This window comes from Lithobates pipiens, unplaced genomic scaffold, assembly GCF_037356315.1.
Source record: "Lithobates pipiens isolate NorthernLeopardFrog02 unplaced genomic scaffold, aLitPip1_a1.2 Scaffold_18, whole genome shotgun sequence".
Taxonomy (NCBI): Eukaryota; Metazoa; Chordata; class Amphibia; order Anura; family Ranidae; genus Lithobates; species Lithobates pipiens.
In genome coordinates, this window is record NW_027507758.1 from 176,483,514 (window position 1) to 176,502,178 (window position 18,665).

Sequence of the window (18,665 nt, forward strand, 5' to 3'; positions counted from 1 at the left end):
TTGATCCTGCTTTCATCAGAAGCTAACAGCAGCCACTGGTGTTTGTGACAGTCAATCCTATGGAACTTTCTATTGGTGGACGGGTTAATTATACCATTCTCTATATACACTGATGTATAGTGGATTGCTGGACATTTTAGTGTACAGATTTGCTTCTAAATATTATGAGAGTTCACTTTTTCAATTTTTTTGCACTATATGAGATGGCATTTTTTTTTTATGTCGTATCTGTATAAAGCGCTGTTAATGTTTGTGGTATACATATGCCATGTGAGAGAAATAACCTATTACAATGACAATTTTGTGGGGGGGAAAAAAAAAAAAAAAAAAAAACTTCATTTTGCAAAGAATTGTAGGAAAAAAATGACATGAAAAACCTCATCATGCATCTTACTAAATTCCTTGAAATGTCTACTTTCAAAAAAGGGGTAATTTGGGGAGTATTTCTACTTTCCTGGCTTGTTCGGTTCACAAGAAAGAGAGCCCATCAGTTCTTCAGGTGTGATCAATTTTTTTGATTTGTACCACAGCTTTAAGACTCTCTAACTTTCATAAAGACCAAATAATATCCACTAATTTGGGTTATTTTTACCAAAGATATGTAGCAGTATAAATTGTGGCCAAAATTTATGAAGAAAAATTTATAATTGGCAAACTGTTATCACAGAAACTGAGAAATGCGTTTTTTTTTTCTCCAAAATTTTCAGTATTTTTCTTTTTTTTAATTTATAGCCCAAAAAATAAAAAACCCAGAGGTGAGCAAATACCACCAAAAAAAGCTCTATTTGTATGAAAAAAAAAAACATTTGGGTACAGAGTTTCATGAATAATTGTCCTTCAAAGTGTGAGAGCACTGAAAGCTGAAAATTGGTCTGGCCAGGAGCGGGGTTTAAGTGCCCAGTTGTCAAGTGGTTAAAGCTGAAAATTGGCCTGGGCAGGAAGGGGGTGAAATTCCCCAGTATTGAATTGGTTAATGTGGGAACACTTGTAACTGGACAGTAGTTGATCAAATTGTTTCACTAATAGGCAAATCTGGAACTGGTCTGAGGAACTTTATAAAAAGGTGCCACAAATACAAAAAAAAAAAAAAAAAAAAAAATTCTGGTGGTTTGTATGTTCTAGTATTAGGACTGTTTTCATCTGACTTGTTCAGACACATTCTTGCAGCAGCTAGTTAACAAATAATGTTTAGGGCACATAAATCAATTAGGTAGTTAAACAACTAATTATTGTGTAGGTCAGGCCAAAAGGGAAAAGCAGTTAAGGGATTACCTGGATGGTTGCTAAAGATATAAAAAAATCGTACTCTTGCCAGATACCACTGTCAGCTTTGATTTTCCAGCTCTACTGCTGTGACTTGCATTGCTTGTACAGTGGTGGATAGTGTAATTTACTCTCCCCTTCCTCTCATAAAAAATACATACATATATATATTTTCACAGAATACAAGGCATGAAGGGGCAGAAAAAAATGACAGGACCATCCCTTGTTTAATCGCAATGTATTGTGAGAATAATAAGAGATGTTTTGTAAATGGATGCGGGTGGAGGAATGGAGTAAACCGATCATCCCTGTACACTAGCTGGAACTCATTGCAGCAGAGCCAGAAGACACAGCTGACATCTTGCATGAATTCCACTAAGATTTTTAGCATCATGATACATAGAGATTAAACAAAGCTTCCTACAAGAGTTACATGTATGTCTGCTGTATTCAGCTTTATATACGGTTTAGAAAGTGCAGATTGTATTAGAAATGTCAGTAGCAGTGCGGTGTTGAATTAGACTGGGAGACAGCTCTTTATAGGAAAGGCGCACACCCCCCCCCCCCCCCAAGATAATCAGAGACACTCAGGGCCAGTTCCATGCATTTCCGTGTGTTTTTTTTTCTGCACTAAAAATGCATGCACAGTGTTTTCCATGTATTCCAGTGGCTCTAGTTTACACTGTGCAGTCAGTTTCCGGTGCAGAAACTGACTGCATGGTGTCAACTAGATCCATTGGAATACATGGAAAACACTGCATGCATTTTGTGCAGAAAAAAAAAGTATAGGGAAGTGCCTCTGATGTGAACTGGCCCTCAGAGCTGTCCTGTTAGTAAAGCAGATTTCTTCTACTCTATAGCACCCACGCTGACACAAATTTCAGGTTGGTTTTGTCACGTATCTGAACTTGTCAGAAGTTATCATACTATTAACAGAAGGGAGCTGGAGAAAGCCACGGCACTTAGGGCTTTGAAGAGAGATCAGAAAACACTCTAATTTCACAAATTAGGTTTACATCCACTTCAACATTGTATATCTGGAAATGGTATAATTTCTTCTACTCTTCACATTGAAGCTCATATACTTAATGTGGTTACCAGAAATAAGATCTTCTAATATGTTCCTAAATTTGACCAAGGTGGCTGCTACTTTAAATATGTAAATTATGCAAACTCTTTATAAATGTGTTTTTGATTTAAGTAATGCAGGTTTTTTAAAAGAAAAGTTGTGTATCATTTTACTTTTAGGCCTCATGCACACGGACGTTTTTACAGCCGCTTTTTTGAGCGTTTTTTGCAGCTTAAAAAGGCCTGTCCATGTTAGTCTTTGGCTTCATGCCCACCTAGGCGTTTTTGAGCTGCAAATGGCATAGGCGTTTTTAAGCTGTAAAAAAAAAACCCAGGACCAGTGCGTTCCCTGGCGCGGAGCTAGAGCTGTAAAAACGCGAATCGTGGGAAAACGTGCACAAACGCGCAACATATTTTCTTTGTTTTCTGAGTGCTATGTTTCTTTAAAAACGCTACTTAACGCTAAAAAACGCGCAAAAACGCCAATGCAAAACGCGGTAAAAATCGCGTTTTTACCGCCGATTTTTTTTCCAGGCATCGGAGCTAGCTTTGCAGCCAGTTTTTTAAAACGTCCGTGTGCATGAGCACTTATGAGCAACTGTGACTGTTTACTCTCACTTCGGTGCTCTTTTAATTGTTTATTTTTTCCAGAAGGCAAAACTGGAGGCCAAGTTGCATCAGACAACAGCCGCAGCTGCTGCAGCCGCTTCAGCAGCAGGTCCTGTCCACAACTCTGTTCCTCCCAATCCAGTGGCAGCTCCAGGATTTTTTATCCATCCATCTGATGTCATCCCACCCACTCCAAAAACAACTCCTCTCTTCATGACCCCACCACTCACACCACCCAATGAAGCAGTGTCGGCTGCCATCAACGCAGAGCTGGCTCAGCTTTTTCCTGGCACAGTCATTGATTCTCCACCTGCTATCTTGGCTTCACATGGCAAGAATGCTAACAAACCTAGAGGGGTAAAAGTGTTTTAATTTTCCTTTCACATTTTTCCTGTGATAAAACGCACATATTTCCCTAAGTTTAACACTTTCCCCACGTTTTTAAACGGTTTGTGTCTTGGTTCTAATATAACTTATTGCTTTGCTTCAGAATCAGCTCGGTTCAGGTCTTGCACTGGCGATCTCTCATGCCTCTCATTTTCTACAGCCTCCTCCTCATCAGTCCATTATTATAGAAAGAATGCATTCAGGTGAGTTAAACTATACCATGCTTACATTTTATAAACATAATTGTAATGGTTTTTATTTTTTTTGCGCTGTTTCTTGAAATTGTACATTTTTGTGAACTTTTGTAAATGTGTTTTTGCTTTTGCTCAAGGAGCCAGAAGATTTGTGACACTGGATTTTGGCAGACCTGTTCTCCTTACGGATATTCTCATTCCCACCTGTGGTGATCTAGCCTCCCTGTCTATAGATATCTGGAGTTTGGGTGAGGAAGTGGATGGCAGAAGACTGGTGGTTGCAACTGATATCAGTACCCATTCACTAATACTACATGACTTGTTACCACCCCCTGTATGCAGATTCATGAAGGTAAGGAATCCATTTGCACTTTTAAACCAGCATGGACAGAACTGAATTAAACAGTTATATAGAGAAAGTGAGAGGATTAGATAAAATGTTTGTGTATAGGGTTTTTTTTTCTAAATGTTTGGTGTGCTGTTTACTTATGAGGAGATTGCAGCTACAAATGTATATGGTTTGCACTTACTATATTGTTGGCTTCTAGATCACGGTTATTGGTCGTTATGGAAGTACAAATGCCAGGGCCAAGATTCCTCTAGGCTTTTATTATGGCCATACCTACATTTTACCTTGGGAGAGTGAACTGAAACTCATGCATGACCCACTCAGAGGGGAAAGTGAATCAGCAAGTCAACCTGACATTGATCAGCATCTGACAATGATGATAGCTTTGCAGGAAGATATCCAGTGCAGGTATGTTTTGAAGTCCTAAAAAATATAATTTATGTTTGCTAATTTCTATGTTCTTAAACACATCTTTGCATAATTCTGAAAACAATATGTGCATTTATAAGATTAAATAAATACATGGCACAATATGAAAGGAGTTTAAATTAGTTTCTGCCAGTGTTCAACTCCTTTCTCCAAGAGCAGGTTTGCAAGCACACCAGCCTTTAATCGCTCACATTAAGAATAAAGGTTAAAATGATATAGTAGTGCAAACCTTAGCACTTACTCTTGGTTGTCTGGTTGCATTGCTCTACATCTCCTCAAAGGTTGTTGTACTTCCTGTTTTAGGTGTGTCTATTCCCTTACAGGGAGAATCGGAGCCACTGTTGTGTGCTCGCTCTTGGTGTGAGCCTCATGCTTCCACAGAATCCATCCCAGTGGCTAGCCACTCCCCTGCTCTCTATCCATAATTGGTGCCCTCTAAGTGTGAAGCACTTGGGGCGCATGCTCAGCTACTCAGAAGTTCAGGGAAAGCTGGTATGGACAGTCAATGGCAGTGATCTGACAGTAGTGACTGTTAGTGCCCACATTTCAAAACACTTGGATGTTACACAACTTTATTTAATATTCATAGATAAAAAAAAAATACTTTAAAGTGAACATGTGCCCAGAAAACGCACACTAAATTCTGTCAAAATTAACACCAGGAAAAAGTAAAGCTTGGCCATACATTATACAATTTCCTTATTCAATTTCCTTTAGAATTACCTTAAACTATGAAGTAGAAGGGCCTGCCCGATTGCATATAAATTAGGGCCCAAACAACTAATCTATTAAAATAGTTAACTATTTTCATAATCTATTAATTGGCCAGCTGATTAGTTGGCCTGCATACACAATGATAGAGTGCAGCACGCATACAGCTCAGTACACCATCCATACATGTCAATACATGCCTGATCTTGTGAATGTGTGGGGTGCAATGCCTCATGGGACATGTAGTCCTGGGCAAGAAGTGAGTGGTTCTAAAGGCAGAAGTTTCATTTACCTTGCTATAGGGGCACTCTATACTATACTTTGCAGCTTGTTATAGGGGCACTCTATAACAAGGCAGGAGGAGCCAGAAGCAGCGGTGGGGGAGAATAGGAGAATCGGGGCTGTTCTGTGCAAAACCATTACACAGAGCTAGTCAGTATAACATGTTTGTTTTAAAAACAAAAAAATTCACTTTAATCACTTCAGGCCTGGAAGATTTGGCTGCTGATTGACCGGGCCACTTTTTGCGATTCGCCACTGCGTCGCTTTAACCGACAATTGCGCAGTCGTGCGACACTGCACCCAAACAAAATCGACATCCTTTTTTCCTACAAATAGAACTTTCTTTTGGTGGAATTTGATCGCCTCTGCAGTTTTTTTATTTTTTGCGATCTAAACAAAAAGAGCCACAATTTTGAAAAAAAAAAAAAACTCAATATGTTGTACTTGTTGTACTAAAAATAGATGCTATTTGAAATCAACATGTAAAACTGGCAATATTTAAAACACCAATAAAGAGTCTCTTAAAATACTGCAGCAGGGCTTTTTCTTATCCACTATCAAATGTAGATATACATTTTCATTGTCTATAGAACAACATATAGCGGTAGGGAAACAAGCCTTTTGCTGTGCTGAAAAGCTTGCACCAAGGATCACCACGTGCAATGTAATCTCCCCTTTGGGGATGCACTCACCAGACAATAAATAATACCAAGCCTTAAGAAAATGGTATATCCACTTTTCACCTGCTCCACTCCTACTATCCACCAGATGTCAGTATAATATTTCCAAGGGCTCCAGGTTCATGTGAAAACAATGTAATGTCCACATATTGTAAACCCATATAAAAATGTATTAAAATCACAAAGCCCCCCTAGTACAAAATATGCATACCAGAACAAATATAAAATGAAGCATAAATCAAAGTGCACTATGCCTGTTACAGAAGATCCGGCCGCCGGAAAGAACTCTGAGCGTCCACTGTGTACAGCGGACGAACACCTGAATGGCTTTTGGGAGTGCAGAATTAAAAAATCCTCAAGCGTCGAAGGCTCACAGGGTGCATTTGCAGCAATACACTGTATAAAAAATTGACTTATGGGATTACATACACTTTATTGCTAATGCCACTTTTCTCCAATGTAATTTAGTACTCTTTGTGTTCATTGGGCAGGTATAATCTTGCTTGCCATCGATTAGAGACTCTGCTACAAAGCATTGATCTTCCTCCACTGAATAGCGCCAATAACGCACAATATTTCCTGAGAAAGCCAGATAAAGCTGTAGAAGAAGACAGCAGAGTGTTTTCTGCTTACCAGGACTGCATACAGCTACAACTCCAGTTAAACCTCGCTCATCATGCTGTTAAAAGACTCAAGGTGGCCCTCGGCATGAGCAGAAAAACACTGAGGGAGCAATATGATTCTAGAGAACTTATCCATTCAGCTTCAACTGAACAGTTACGCACAATTATTCGCTACCTTCTGGACACTTTACTAAGCCTCCTCCACTCCTCCAATGGTAAGTTTTGTCCTCCTTAAAAATCATGCTTTTGGCAAAATGGTTATCCAAATTTTCTCAAAACTGTAATTAACTTTATAATGCTTTAACATAAAGGGTTACTACTTTCTTAGGGGTAAAATAAAATTGCAATTATTAAAAAAATATATAGCATATACAATTGTGACATATTGTAATTTAATGTTATTCAAAATTACCTTTTTATTTTCAATCTGAAGCTCTGTCATTTTCTGAAAAATGCAATATGGCTCCCCTGAGGTGTTCTATACACTGAATGTCCCTCAGAAACCACATTTGCCGCTTGTGTGATTCTCAGATTTTTCCCAGCAGTTTGCACTGTCAGATTTTTGGCATCCCCTGCAACAAAAATGTAATTTTTAGTGAGATACAATAAGAAATCACTTCTAAAGGGAGCAGGCCCTGGAATTTTCCTCATTCAAGCCCTGCAGGTGCAGCAGCTGTTTGATAATTATGCAACCACTCCCATTAGACTTGCACAGCACATGGGCACAGAGAAACAAACCGTGATTTCTTTAGAATAACAAAAGGTAGGAATCTGTAACAGTTTATTAAAATCTTTGCAATGTACATAGATCACCCAGAGGGGGATTTTTTTTTTTTTTTTTTTTTTTAATAAACAAAAGTGGAGTTACTCTTTAAAGATTGAGACCACACAAACAAATGCTACAGGTTTAATCTGGCAGGTTGAGACTTGATTACATGGCACATCTTATATTTCTTAGGTCCTCCCAGTAGCCTCATTTGTCTTGGGTTTCTTTCACATAAGCGGCCGGGGCTGTTACAGGTAGTTGAATCATGGTTTTACTGCCCATCTAAAGTCCGCAGTACAGCTGGAGGGAGCTGTTTTGTGTCATAGTCAATTTAATGTAGCATGTCAAGTTGACAGATGCCACTGCCCGTTAAACGCTGCCATTCAAGTCAATGGGACTTGAATTTTCTGTTCATTAGTCCCATTGAAAATTGCTGGCTTTCCTCCTAAACCCCTGGTAGTAGCTGCTTAGTCTCAGAGAATGAGCTAGTTTGAATTTAGCCTTAGTTGCTTGCCTTTATGTCCCTTATGCACATCTGTGTTGCTTCCCACTACAGGAAGTAACCAAGTGAATGGTGCAACATTGTAATGGTTTAGATCTCATCAGATCTCATGAGAAATCCAATAATCCTGCTCTTTCAATGTCTATCAGTCCAGTAATGGGAGTACATTTAAAAAATGGTTCAAATCCTCAAAAATGCCATCCCTGTATTGCTGCTACAGTAAAAAAAAAAAAAAAAAAGAAAAATTATCATTGACTGGTTGAATAATAAAGATGCACTTCTGTCCGTTTAGAAAATAAAGCTTTAAGATGTAGATGGGGAACTTGACCCTACCTTCTCAGTACTTGTTTTAAATTAAGGCATAATTGCAATGCACCAAAACGGTTTTCTTAACTGTACATTACAGCATCTAAATCTGATGGTTTTGGTTATGCAGCTTTCGCTAGGTGATTGGACATTGGCATACAAAAGCTGTAAGTACAGCCCCAGTGGATACCCTCCCTACTCACAGCAAACCTCAGTTTCTTTGCTACTTTCCTTAGGTGTACTACTACTCTGCTCTGAGAAGTAAACCTTTTTCTTGATTTTTCCATCAACTCTGCAGCTGTACAAAGCCACTGTGGCCTTTAGTGGCCATACCTGGGCGACTTTGCCACAGTATAGTCTGCATCTGGATTGCTGCATATTCCTTTCCTGGAGACACCATATTTTCTATACTGGGGAGCCATGGAAAAAGCTCAGGCAAATGTTTGCTCTGCCTAAGGCATGCATAAAACGCAACCTCAGAGTGCAACAAGTGACCTACCTGACTAAGGCATATTTTTCCACAGCTATGTCAGTTTCTCAGGCAGCAGATGGTTTTATTACAGCCATTGCTGTCCAAGGCTACAAAATGGCAGGGCATTTATAACTTTACTGTCTACTCCTAAACTGGAACCCGATATGTCCAGACTAGAATGGGCAGAAATATACTAGGAAAGGAGGAGGACCCAGAGTCAATGTTAGAGGCTGCATAATATTTTTCAACCCTACACTCTTATACACCTGCTATTGTGGCTTCAGTACAGATGCTTAAGCTATTGGTTGGGTGATCAATTTCCAAAAACCCTCTCTCCACCCTTCCGTTCAAAATAATTGGATCTGATTCTAGACACATCCCATGTAAGGTTTTCCTTCCAAAGAAGAAACTGCTTTCTCTTCATGGGTATCCCTATCTAAGATTCTCCTTGAGAGTTCTGGGTGTCATGCTAGCCTCCTTTTTAAGGCTGCTCAATTCGTCCAATTTCGTTTAAGACCTCTTCTCCACAACATCAAATTTGTTCCACCATTGTCAGGTGTATTAGACAAGTGATCACACAAGCCAAGAGTGTGAAGGATGCCTTTGCTTTTAAGCCACTTTCTACTGGATCTGTCAGTGCTTCATAGGTTTTTCATCATCGGGCATCGGTTTCCCAGATTTGCAAGGCTTGCACCTCTTCTCTTCTGATGCCAGTTTTGGGAGTAAGGATTGTAATGATGGAGTTTCAAGCCCTCTGTTATCTGTTTGTATTCATGGTCCTGTTGGCGTTTCTGTATTGCCCACTTCTCAGTTCCACTACTTTTTCGATCAAATATTTTTTTTTTCTTTTCACATCCCATTATATTATAGTAAATAGTCTTTCAGTATTTCTATTTTGGTGTAATGTTTTTCTCTCAATCCATTTTGTTGGTTGAAGGCAGACTGCAAAGCTATTAACTGATGTCTTGAATTTTCCTAAACTGTCTGAAACTTTAACTGTAAAGTCTTTTTTGCTACATACTACTTAAAATTCCCTGGCTCTGGAGCCTTCAGTGCCAGTCATCAAGAGTTCGACCTCACTTTTCTGAAATAAATGAGGAAGCAGAGAACTGCCCTCCGATGGTGTTGGATGTTTCATACATCTTTGTTGAAACTGGACATGGCACACTGCAGCCCTGCCTGGGATTGCCCTACTTTTAGTGTGTTTCACCCACCCTGGCTTGGTCATGGAGATCAAACCTGTTTGATGGTGAAATGTGTTGCATGCTCCACATGGGGCTGCCATGTGTACGTTCTGCCTTCAATATGTTGGATGAAAGATCTGATGACATTGAAGTGCACCTGTCTGCTTCCTCATTTAAATTCCTTTGGTTTAATTTGCCAAGCTGCTAATATAATGTGTGCTGTAGCAGCTTCTGTCTTTATACTTGAGTGTTGAAATAATAACTATAATCACAGGGCTGCAAATTGTGATCACTATGTCAAATAGCATGTTAGGTTGGCATGACATCTAAGGTGTTAACCTCTTCAGAAGAAAATTAGCAATAGCATCTCCCATATATGACTTTCCATAATAATGCAAATGACAAATGTATTGATAAAATAGCGTTTATTGTAAACCCACCCCCCCCCCCACCCCCTTTTTTTGTAGGACATTCTGTACCAGCAGTCCTCCAGAACACTTTTCATGCACAGGCCTGTGAAGAGCTGTTTAAACACTTGTGCATAAGTGGAACACCAAAGATAAGACTGCACACTGGCCTGCTCTTGGTGCAGCTCTGTGGTGCTGAAAGATGGTGGGGCCAGTTTCTTTCCAATGTTTTACAAGAACTATACAACTCAGAGCAGTTGTTGATCTTTCCTCAGGACCGGTGAGTAATACTTTTAAATATGAATGCATTGTGCTGCTTGGAGATAGGATAGTGGGTGATTCACACCATCAGTGTTTACCTATGACTGAAATATCAGTTTTTGGATGGGCATACATTTAAGTTGGTGCAAGCAAATATCCATAGGAAAAAACTATCACTGCTGTAAGCAGACCAAAAGTACAGTGGAGTGGATGTGAGGGAAATATGGTGATAAACAGTTGAAAAGATCACATTCAGAGGGAAGAGGAAGCTCCCCTATGTAGATCCCGAGTAAACAAACTAAAGATTTGTACCTTCAGCTCCCATTGAAACTTGGCTTCATGTTGTAAAACTATCTGGTCAAAATTCCCTCCTCTACCATCTTGGGGGACTACTTCCAAAACCCAGCATTTCAAGCAACTGGTATCTCTGTTAAAACGTTAATGTATTGGTCTTATCATTTTACCAATATAGAAGTAATCGCGAGTTAACCAACTATAGGAAAGCAGAAAGACTAAGTGTGCCTCTGAGTGTAGGAAACTGCTATTGGGTAATGAATACATATTGCACACGCATGTAATGGCGGTAATATCAGCTTGTCATCTGTGGGGGTCTTGACATCTCTAGCAGAGATCGGCCGAGAAGCTGCTGGGGGGGGGGTAGGAGAAGCCGGCGGCATGGTGTGCATCTGCACCGGTGTTCTTGGCTTGCTTGGTACTCTTCTGATATGCAGAGTCTGGGCAGATGCAGACTGGAGTGATGTGGCTGGGGAAGCAGAACCACATGCAACACAATAGAGCGGCAGCTTCTCTGTGTCCTTGGCTGGCTTGGTAATTTCAGCTGGGATGAGGTGATGTCACTCCATAAAGGGACATTGTTGCGCATTTTGGGGCTCCATCCCTTTGTCAAACCATAAGGAAAAGGAGTACTCTGTATCATTGAAAGCATCTCATTCGAAAACATAGAAGCTGAATGCTTCTCACCACCCAGCAGCTTCCCGGCTGATTTCTGCACAACACCAGCCGCTTGCCTGAAAATTTCTGCTAGAGGTGTGAAGACCTCCACAGATGACAAGCTGACATTTCCTCCATTACATGTGAGTGCAGTATTACTTAAAATGGCAGCATGGGATTTATTTTTTTGGGATTCATGCTTACCTAGGTGTATGCAGTATCAGACCGATTCTGCAGCTGTCCCCCGGCGTCTGCACCAAAAACCTGAGCCACTGAACACCACCGAAGGCTCCGTTCTCTCACCTCCCCAAGCGGAGAGCTTCTGACTGTCAGCATCTCTCCTCTCTGCTCCTCCACGCTCATTGGAGCGCTGAGCTGTGGAAGGGTGGGTAGCAGTCATCTCAGAGGCTCGCTGAGACTGCAATCAGTCAAGCCAGCTGGTGGATCCACACTTCGGAAGTTGGGATGATGCGCTGCCTCTACTGATTGCAATGACATCAGGAGAGCTGACTTCAGACTGCTCTCGGCTGAAAACGTGTCACAGGAGTTCAAAACGAATTGCACTCCTGTGACCCTTAGGATAAGCCCAGCCTAAAAAGCTCAGGCTGGACTAATCCTTTAGTGGTTTCCACCACTCTACACTGAGCCAGCGTCTGTTTTTTTTTTTTTTTTTTTTGTTTTTTGTTTTTTTGTTCCTGAATGCAGGCAAATATCCCTCTTGAAGATTTTGAATGGAGATCCTATGTTAGTACCACCCTGTTCAGATTAATTACGTCAATGCTTTGTCTTTGCTTTGTTTGCAGAGTCTTCATGCTACTTTCTTGTATAGGCCAAAGATCCCTTAGTAATAGTGGAGTCTTGGAAAGTTTATTGAATCTGCTGGACAACCTTTTATCACCTCTACAGCCACATTTACCTGTTTATAGGCGTGTTGAGGGTAAGAGCCTTTTCATGTATGGGTTAGATTGTTCAATTACTTTTTATTTTTATTTTTTTAATTTTGTCTTGCATTTTCTACTTGAAATCTGCTTATGCATTTGATTTGTTTTTAATGTCTTCAGGTTTTTTACAGATTTAGTTTATTGCCAAGTTACTTCTGTTTCTTACAGTTGATGAATTATCAGGCCTCAAGCACACAGGGTGTTTGCTTTGTAAGCTGCTTAAAAAAACACACCTGAAGCCACATATTGCACATGTGTTTAGGTACATCAAGCATTTGAGCGTTAATGAATTGCATTGGCCAGAAAATGTATTTATTCTGACCATAGGAGTGCATTAACATTCAAATGTGTCTAGATGTGCTCAGTGTTTCTGCTTTTTAGCCTCATGCACATGCGTAGGAAAATACTGCTCTTAGGGGCACCTGGCTTTATGGCCATGAATGCTTTTGCATGGTGTTTAATGGAGTGATGCACACGCGGACATTTATGCATATATTTGTGCTCAGCGCAACGGCAAAAAAAAGCTCCAAACCTGCATTTGAAAAAGTGTATGAGCATAAATTTAATTTAACAAATAAATGTCCTAGCGATAGAATAACTTTGCACTCGTATGCCTATAAATCCCTCACGTGCAATAAATGCTGTTACAATATTAGAGGAATTTTTTTATGCAAGTTCTGATTGTTTTTTCTGTTCTTGCCTGTAAACGCTAAAAAAAGTGTCAAACGCCTGTAAGTATTGCTTTTTTTTAAGCCCAGTGTACATGAGGTCTAAATATTCAATGCAAAGCTCTATCGGTGCTCATATTTTAATGCCGGAAGCTAAAGATCTGGGATCGGGAACACATTTTCTTTTGTCTTCTGGAGGACACAAGAATTGTGCCACCTGCAGAAGGATTGGACATTGGCGAACAAAATATAAATTATAGGCAAGTCCAGATATTGCCTCCTACTCCCTGCATGACATGTTTTTTTGCTAGTGTCTCAAGAGAATGGATGTCTTTTCTTAATCTTTTGTGGAGAAAAGTCTAACCAGTCTTCTAGTTTTTTTTTTTTTTTTTTTTTTCTTTTCTTTTTCGATTTCTTCAGTGGCTTCAACCAAGATTTTCCACTGCTTTGCTGTTTTAGCTGGTCTCCAAATAGCATCTATCTGGATCTGCCTTTCCTCAGCTTGACTATGGAATGCCTGGACATTTTTAGGACTAACCTGAAATGTGACATTCAGGTTCTGTTTTGCATTCCATACCATCGTGTACAAGGTTATCTCGTAGGGTGCTTTCCAGGTCCAGAGCCATAGTTTTTTCCTCAGCACATGGAGCGCTCATCTCTGGGTTCTCGTGCCGGCTTACAGAGAGGCCTGGTCGCATGTGGCCACCCCATCGGCACAAGCTGCCTGGGTTTGTGAGTACCTATACACAAGAGTGAAAGTCCCACTGCTTCAGCACACCCCAGCCAATACTCTAATGGTTCCTGAGGTGTCTATTCAGGATCCTCCAAGTGTGCAGATGCCTACTAGCTGAATTTCAGTGACCCTAAATCTACAGCTTTGGAGTTTCCGTCTGTCGGATGAAACCCTACCCTGCTGTCATGGACCTCTACCACAGTTACTTAAGACTTGTGCATAGTTCACCCAGTTCCTTGCAGATTCTGCCTTCAGAGGTTTTAGGCACTCTTCAGCACTATTTCCTGCAGAATCTACCTCCGACCTTCCTATGCCCTTTAAATAGGCTGGGTCTACAGGTGCTGTGACCAGCTTGACTTTTTGAAGAGGCTGTTTTTGATACACCACAGTCTCCTGCTCTCGCCTCAGAATTGCCAGCGTTAAAACCTTATTGACAGTGTGTACTACACTGCATTTTGAGGATTAGCCTGATATCTCCAGCTCTGGGTCTTTCAGAGCTCCTACAGTTGTAAAGACCTTTTCACTATATCTGCTACTTGGGATCTTCATTTATGCCAATTGGTAGTACCCTGAAGGGTTCTGTGCTGATCTTTTAAGGATTCTGACCAGCAGTGCAGTTCAAGTCCGAGTTTTCTTTGAAAGTTTCTGCCTTTCTTCTTGTGGCTGTGGTCTTATTTTGGCAAAATATTGCAGAATGGATTAGATCTCTCAGAAATGATCTCTCCACCGCTAAGGTAGACAATTTTTTAGTTGAGCTTGTGGAACAATAACCTGGAGCCTTACACATCCAGTTGGGGTGGCGTGTCAAGTGTCTAAACTTGTGTTCCATATGGATTTGATGTCTGTGCATATACACAGATCACTCTGTTTTTAAAGCAGACCATCAGTCATTTTTTTTCAACTTTCCATCTATTAATCTTCTTCCCCTGTTTTAACTTTGGATAGTAAAACTTTTTTTTTCTGCCAGTACACACCTTATACAGCCCACTATCTGTTTCTCTGTTTATGATATAATGCACAGTTCTCTCTCGCTCTCTATCTCCTGAGTGTTTGCCAGGAAGGGGGGGGGGGGGGGGGAGTGAATGGTCATAAGAGGGCCAATGAGAGCTGCCGGGCTGGAGGGGTGTCTGTTTAAATCCAGGAAGTGAGCAGGCAGCAGCGTCGCTGCCCACAGTTGGTTGCAGCCAGACCCAGTGGAGGGAGATTCCTACAGAATATTTGTCAAGTACAGAATCACAGTGTATATATAAAATATGCAAAGTGGTTGAAGGGAAGCTTCAGAATGGCAATGTTTTTCTTACAAATTACGTGAGCAAGCTGCAGTTACTCTTTAAGGTGATGGATGCCGCTGCCACATCCAAAGAGTGTCTGACTTATTTGTCCTTCAAGAGATGTCTCCATGGACCGCACAAATGTTTTCCCAGAAAACTTCCCAGCAAGCCAGCAAAATGAAAAACACAACCTAAAAAACAAGTTTTACCAGCTAACAATTTTGTGTTAAAAACCTAGGTTTTAGTTGCGCAACGTTTGACAATGTGTGTAAGCCAATATGTGGAAACGCTAATTTGAGAGTCAAGGTTGGAGCACATACAGCAAATAATAAATTAAGAGCAAATATGCCTTGATGTAGCCCGTTCCTTAAGGGCAGGTACAGTATCTCACAAAAGTGAGTACACCCCTCAAATTTTTTAAAATATTTCATTATATCGTTTCATGTAACAACACAGAAGAAATGACACTTTGCTTCAATGTAAATTAGTGAGTGTACAGCTTGTATAATAGTGTAAATTTGCTGTCCCCTCAAAATAACTCAACACACAGCCATTAATGTCTAAACCGCTGGAAACAAAAGTGAGTACACCCCTAAGTGATAATGTTCAAATTGGGCCCAGTTAGACCCTCTTCTTGAAGTAATCCGATTTTTCTCCCTCCTTTTTATTTTTCACTTCAGCCACTTTCTCCTATATTGTGGATCTGGTTCCTGAGCAGCCCTCCTGGTTTGGACTCAGTTGGATACCATCGAGGTGTTGCTGTTTCTTCATTTCTAAGTGGAAAGGGGGGTTGTTCTTGCACCCATGAAAACCAGTTTCTCTCAATTAAAAAGCCTCTGTACATAAAGAGGTTCCAAGTGTGCCTCAGACCCTGCGTGGCAGATTATGCTGGTCAGAGGTCTTTGGGCACTTTTTTGCACTAAAATCACTGTGCTGATAACATTTTCTGTTCCTTGCTCCATAGATGCTGACATTATGCTGGATCTTGGGGCTCATGTGCATTCCTAGATTTATGGACTTGTTTCCAGTGATAGGTAGGTTTGTTTTTTAGTGGATTTCCCCTCTGGAATGCCTCCAAAAAAACAGAGGAAGTTCATCTTTACCAGTGAGGCTTGGCTCTACCTCCATTACCCTGCTTAATCCTTCACCCATAGTTAGTTATTTTGTGGAATCAAATTTCTAAGTTCTCTAGTGGGCTGCGGAGTCACCTTTAACTTCTTGCTGGGTGTTTTGTTCTAGCTGCTGCTTTGTTTTCCCTGATAATTGTAGCTTAGCTGTGAAGCTTTTTTTTCCCTTATTTCGGTCAGGAATAACATTGCGTAGGGCTTTCTCACTTAGATCGGCTGTTTTTTTTTTTTTCACTAGGCCCTTGTTTGTCTTCAATTCCTCCTTGGCACTTGTTCCATCTGGGGCATGACCCCATTCATTTATGACCACATCAAGTTTGTGGGTCTCTTTTCCTTTTACCTATGTGGAAATTTTCATGTTCCAGCTATTTTTGGTGGGTTGTGGTTGAACAGCTTCTCGCTTGATCCTGTTTTGAGTGTGCCCTTATGCATGGAATAGTTCCTTTCTGAGGGTAGCCTGCTATCCTGGTTTTGAGCATCAGGTATATTCAGTATCCTCCCCTCTGGATGGCATGTTCACCTTTAGGTTGGCGGGCTCAATCTCATTAGGCTCTCAGACTGCCAACCATCCCCAATGTTTTGTTGGGCCTGTCGAGGTTGTTGCTTTTGTTACCTCCTTCCCAGGTTAAACTGCTTTTGGGACATTCTAGCTGCATCGGAATTCCTGTGTTCCTTACACAATGGACTTGGGTCCATTCTGTGTTTACGTTAATGCGCATAGTACTGCTTGCTACAAGCTGAAGCAAGCTATAGGAGTGGTTATCCTGGACTGGCCTATATTTTTTATTTTTATTTTTTGTTTTATCTATAATAAATAAAAATCCTCCCCCTTTAGTAGCGTTTTATAGTAGCAGTTTGTCTTATGAAAGTGTGCTGTTAGGTAGAAAACCTTTTTATTTTCTGCAATAATCTGTGAATATTTCTTTAGGGGTCCTGGACATTCCTATGATAAGTTGGGTAGTCATGCTGGTTTCTCGTTTACTGGATTATGTTGCAACAGTAGAGGATGAAGCTGCAGCTTCGAAAAAAACCTTAAATGGAAAGGATAGAGAACGGTTCATGTCAGGTAAGGAATTCATTAGTCATTTGTACCCACATGCTGTGTAGACAGCTTTCTTTTTTCATATTAATATAGGGAAAGTTCCTCCCTATGTGGTCCTCTTTTTCCATGATGTAGACCAAGGTGGGCAGCCTTGGCACTCCAGCTGAAATTAATGTAGTTGAAACGACATATCCCATTATTCTTCTGTCCCTGGAAGTCATGCTTGTGGCTGTTGCTTATGCAATGCTTCATGGGATTTGTAGTTACTGAAGTGCTGAGGCTGCCTACCTCTGATATTTCACTTTTTTTTTTTTTTTTATCAGTGCAGATGTTTTCATGAATGCTTATTTTTGTGTGCCTCATATATAACAAATATGTTCTAGTCCTCTGTGGTGAGCCATATGTTTTTCTTTGTAGGCCATTGAGAGACAAAGCATTTAACATTTGGGTTATACTGCCATCTACAAGTGGATTGGACAGTACAAGCAAACCTGATGTACCAGTGGGCTGCAGCTCATAATAAAAGCTCTAGGGTTGCAGCTCAGTAAAACAAAAGGGCATCACCCACACTCTGTTGGAAACATATTCAGTATTTTATTATTACAGTGTCACATCAGTAAAGTAATCCAGCATCCTTTCCGCAAGGTGACATAGTGGACCCATGTTGCCCCCTGCTCCGAGAGTATATGCAATTTTCTGAGTCCCCTTTAGTTCCATCGATTGTGGCTGTATTCTCTGCCCTCTTGGCTGATCTTCTTACTACTGTTATGCAAGTTCTTCTGGCCCAAATCACCCTATTAATGATTTTGACCAAAAGCACACTCCATGCCTTTTCCTGCATATTTTCTATCTGCTTTTCCTGTGGTGGCTTTGACGCAATTGGCCAAAATCTGAGTTCTATGGTTCGGAGTCTCTCCAGTCCTTGACTAATGAGTATGTGCCTAAGTGGGCTCACATTGTGATATCACATCCAAAAATGAGTTGATCACCAGAAAACATAGAGATGAGTGGACTTTTAAGTACCCACATAAGCATATTCATTAAAAAAGCCTTATTTTATTATATCAAATTCAGAATTGATTTAACCACTTCAATACAGGGCACTTAAACACCTTCCTGCCCAGACCAATTTTGAGCTTTCAGCGCTGTCGCACTTTGAATGACAATTGCGCGGTCATGCTACACTGTACCCAAATGAAATTTTTATCATTTTTTTCCCACAAATAGAGCTTTCTTTTGGTGGTATTTGATCACCTCTACGGTTTTTATTTTTTGCGCTACAAATAAAAAAATACCGAAAATTTTGAAAAAAAAAATGTTTTTTTTTGTTTCAGTTTCAAAACTTTGTAAATAAGTACGTTTTCTCCTTCACTGATGGGCACTGATAAGGTGGCACTGATGGGCACCAATGTGGCACTGATAGACGGCACTGATAGACG

The 18,665-nt window shown here is 40.5% G+C and overlaps 1 protein-coding gene across 7 annotated transcripts in view; it reads left to right on the top strand.

The window, feature by feature from the left end:
• The window catches only part of BIRC6 (baculoviral IAP repeat containing 6), a 597,017-nt gene that overhangs the window by 211,990 nt on the left and 366,362 nt on the right, over positions 1–18,665 (top strand). For 6 of the 7 annotated variants that reach the window (XM_077486418.1, XM_077486420.1, XM_077486423.1 and 3 more), the window contains exons 25-32: positions 2,983–3,297; positions 3,431–3,530; positions 3,659–3,873; positions 4,070–4,278; positions 6,464–6,810; positions 10,293–10,512; positions 12,248–12,381; positions 17,113–17,250. In XM_077486418.1, the coding sequence (XP_077342544.1) occupies positions 2,983–3,297; positions 3,431–3,530; positions 3,659–3,873; positions 4,070–4,278; positions 6,464–6,810; positions 10,293–10,512; positions 12,248–12,381; positions 17,113–17,250 (1,678 nt within the window). The remainder of the gene's footprint in view (positions 1–2,982; positions 3,298–3,430; positions 3,531–3,658; positions 3,874–4,069; positions 4,279–6,463; positions 6,811–10,292; positions 10,513–12,247; positions 12,382–17,112; positions 17,251–18,665) is intronic. The other variant, XM_077486419.1, reaches the window with a different exon arrangement.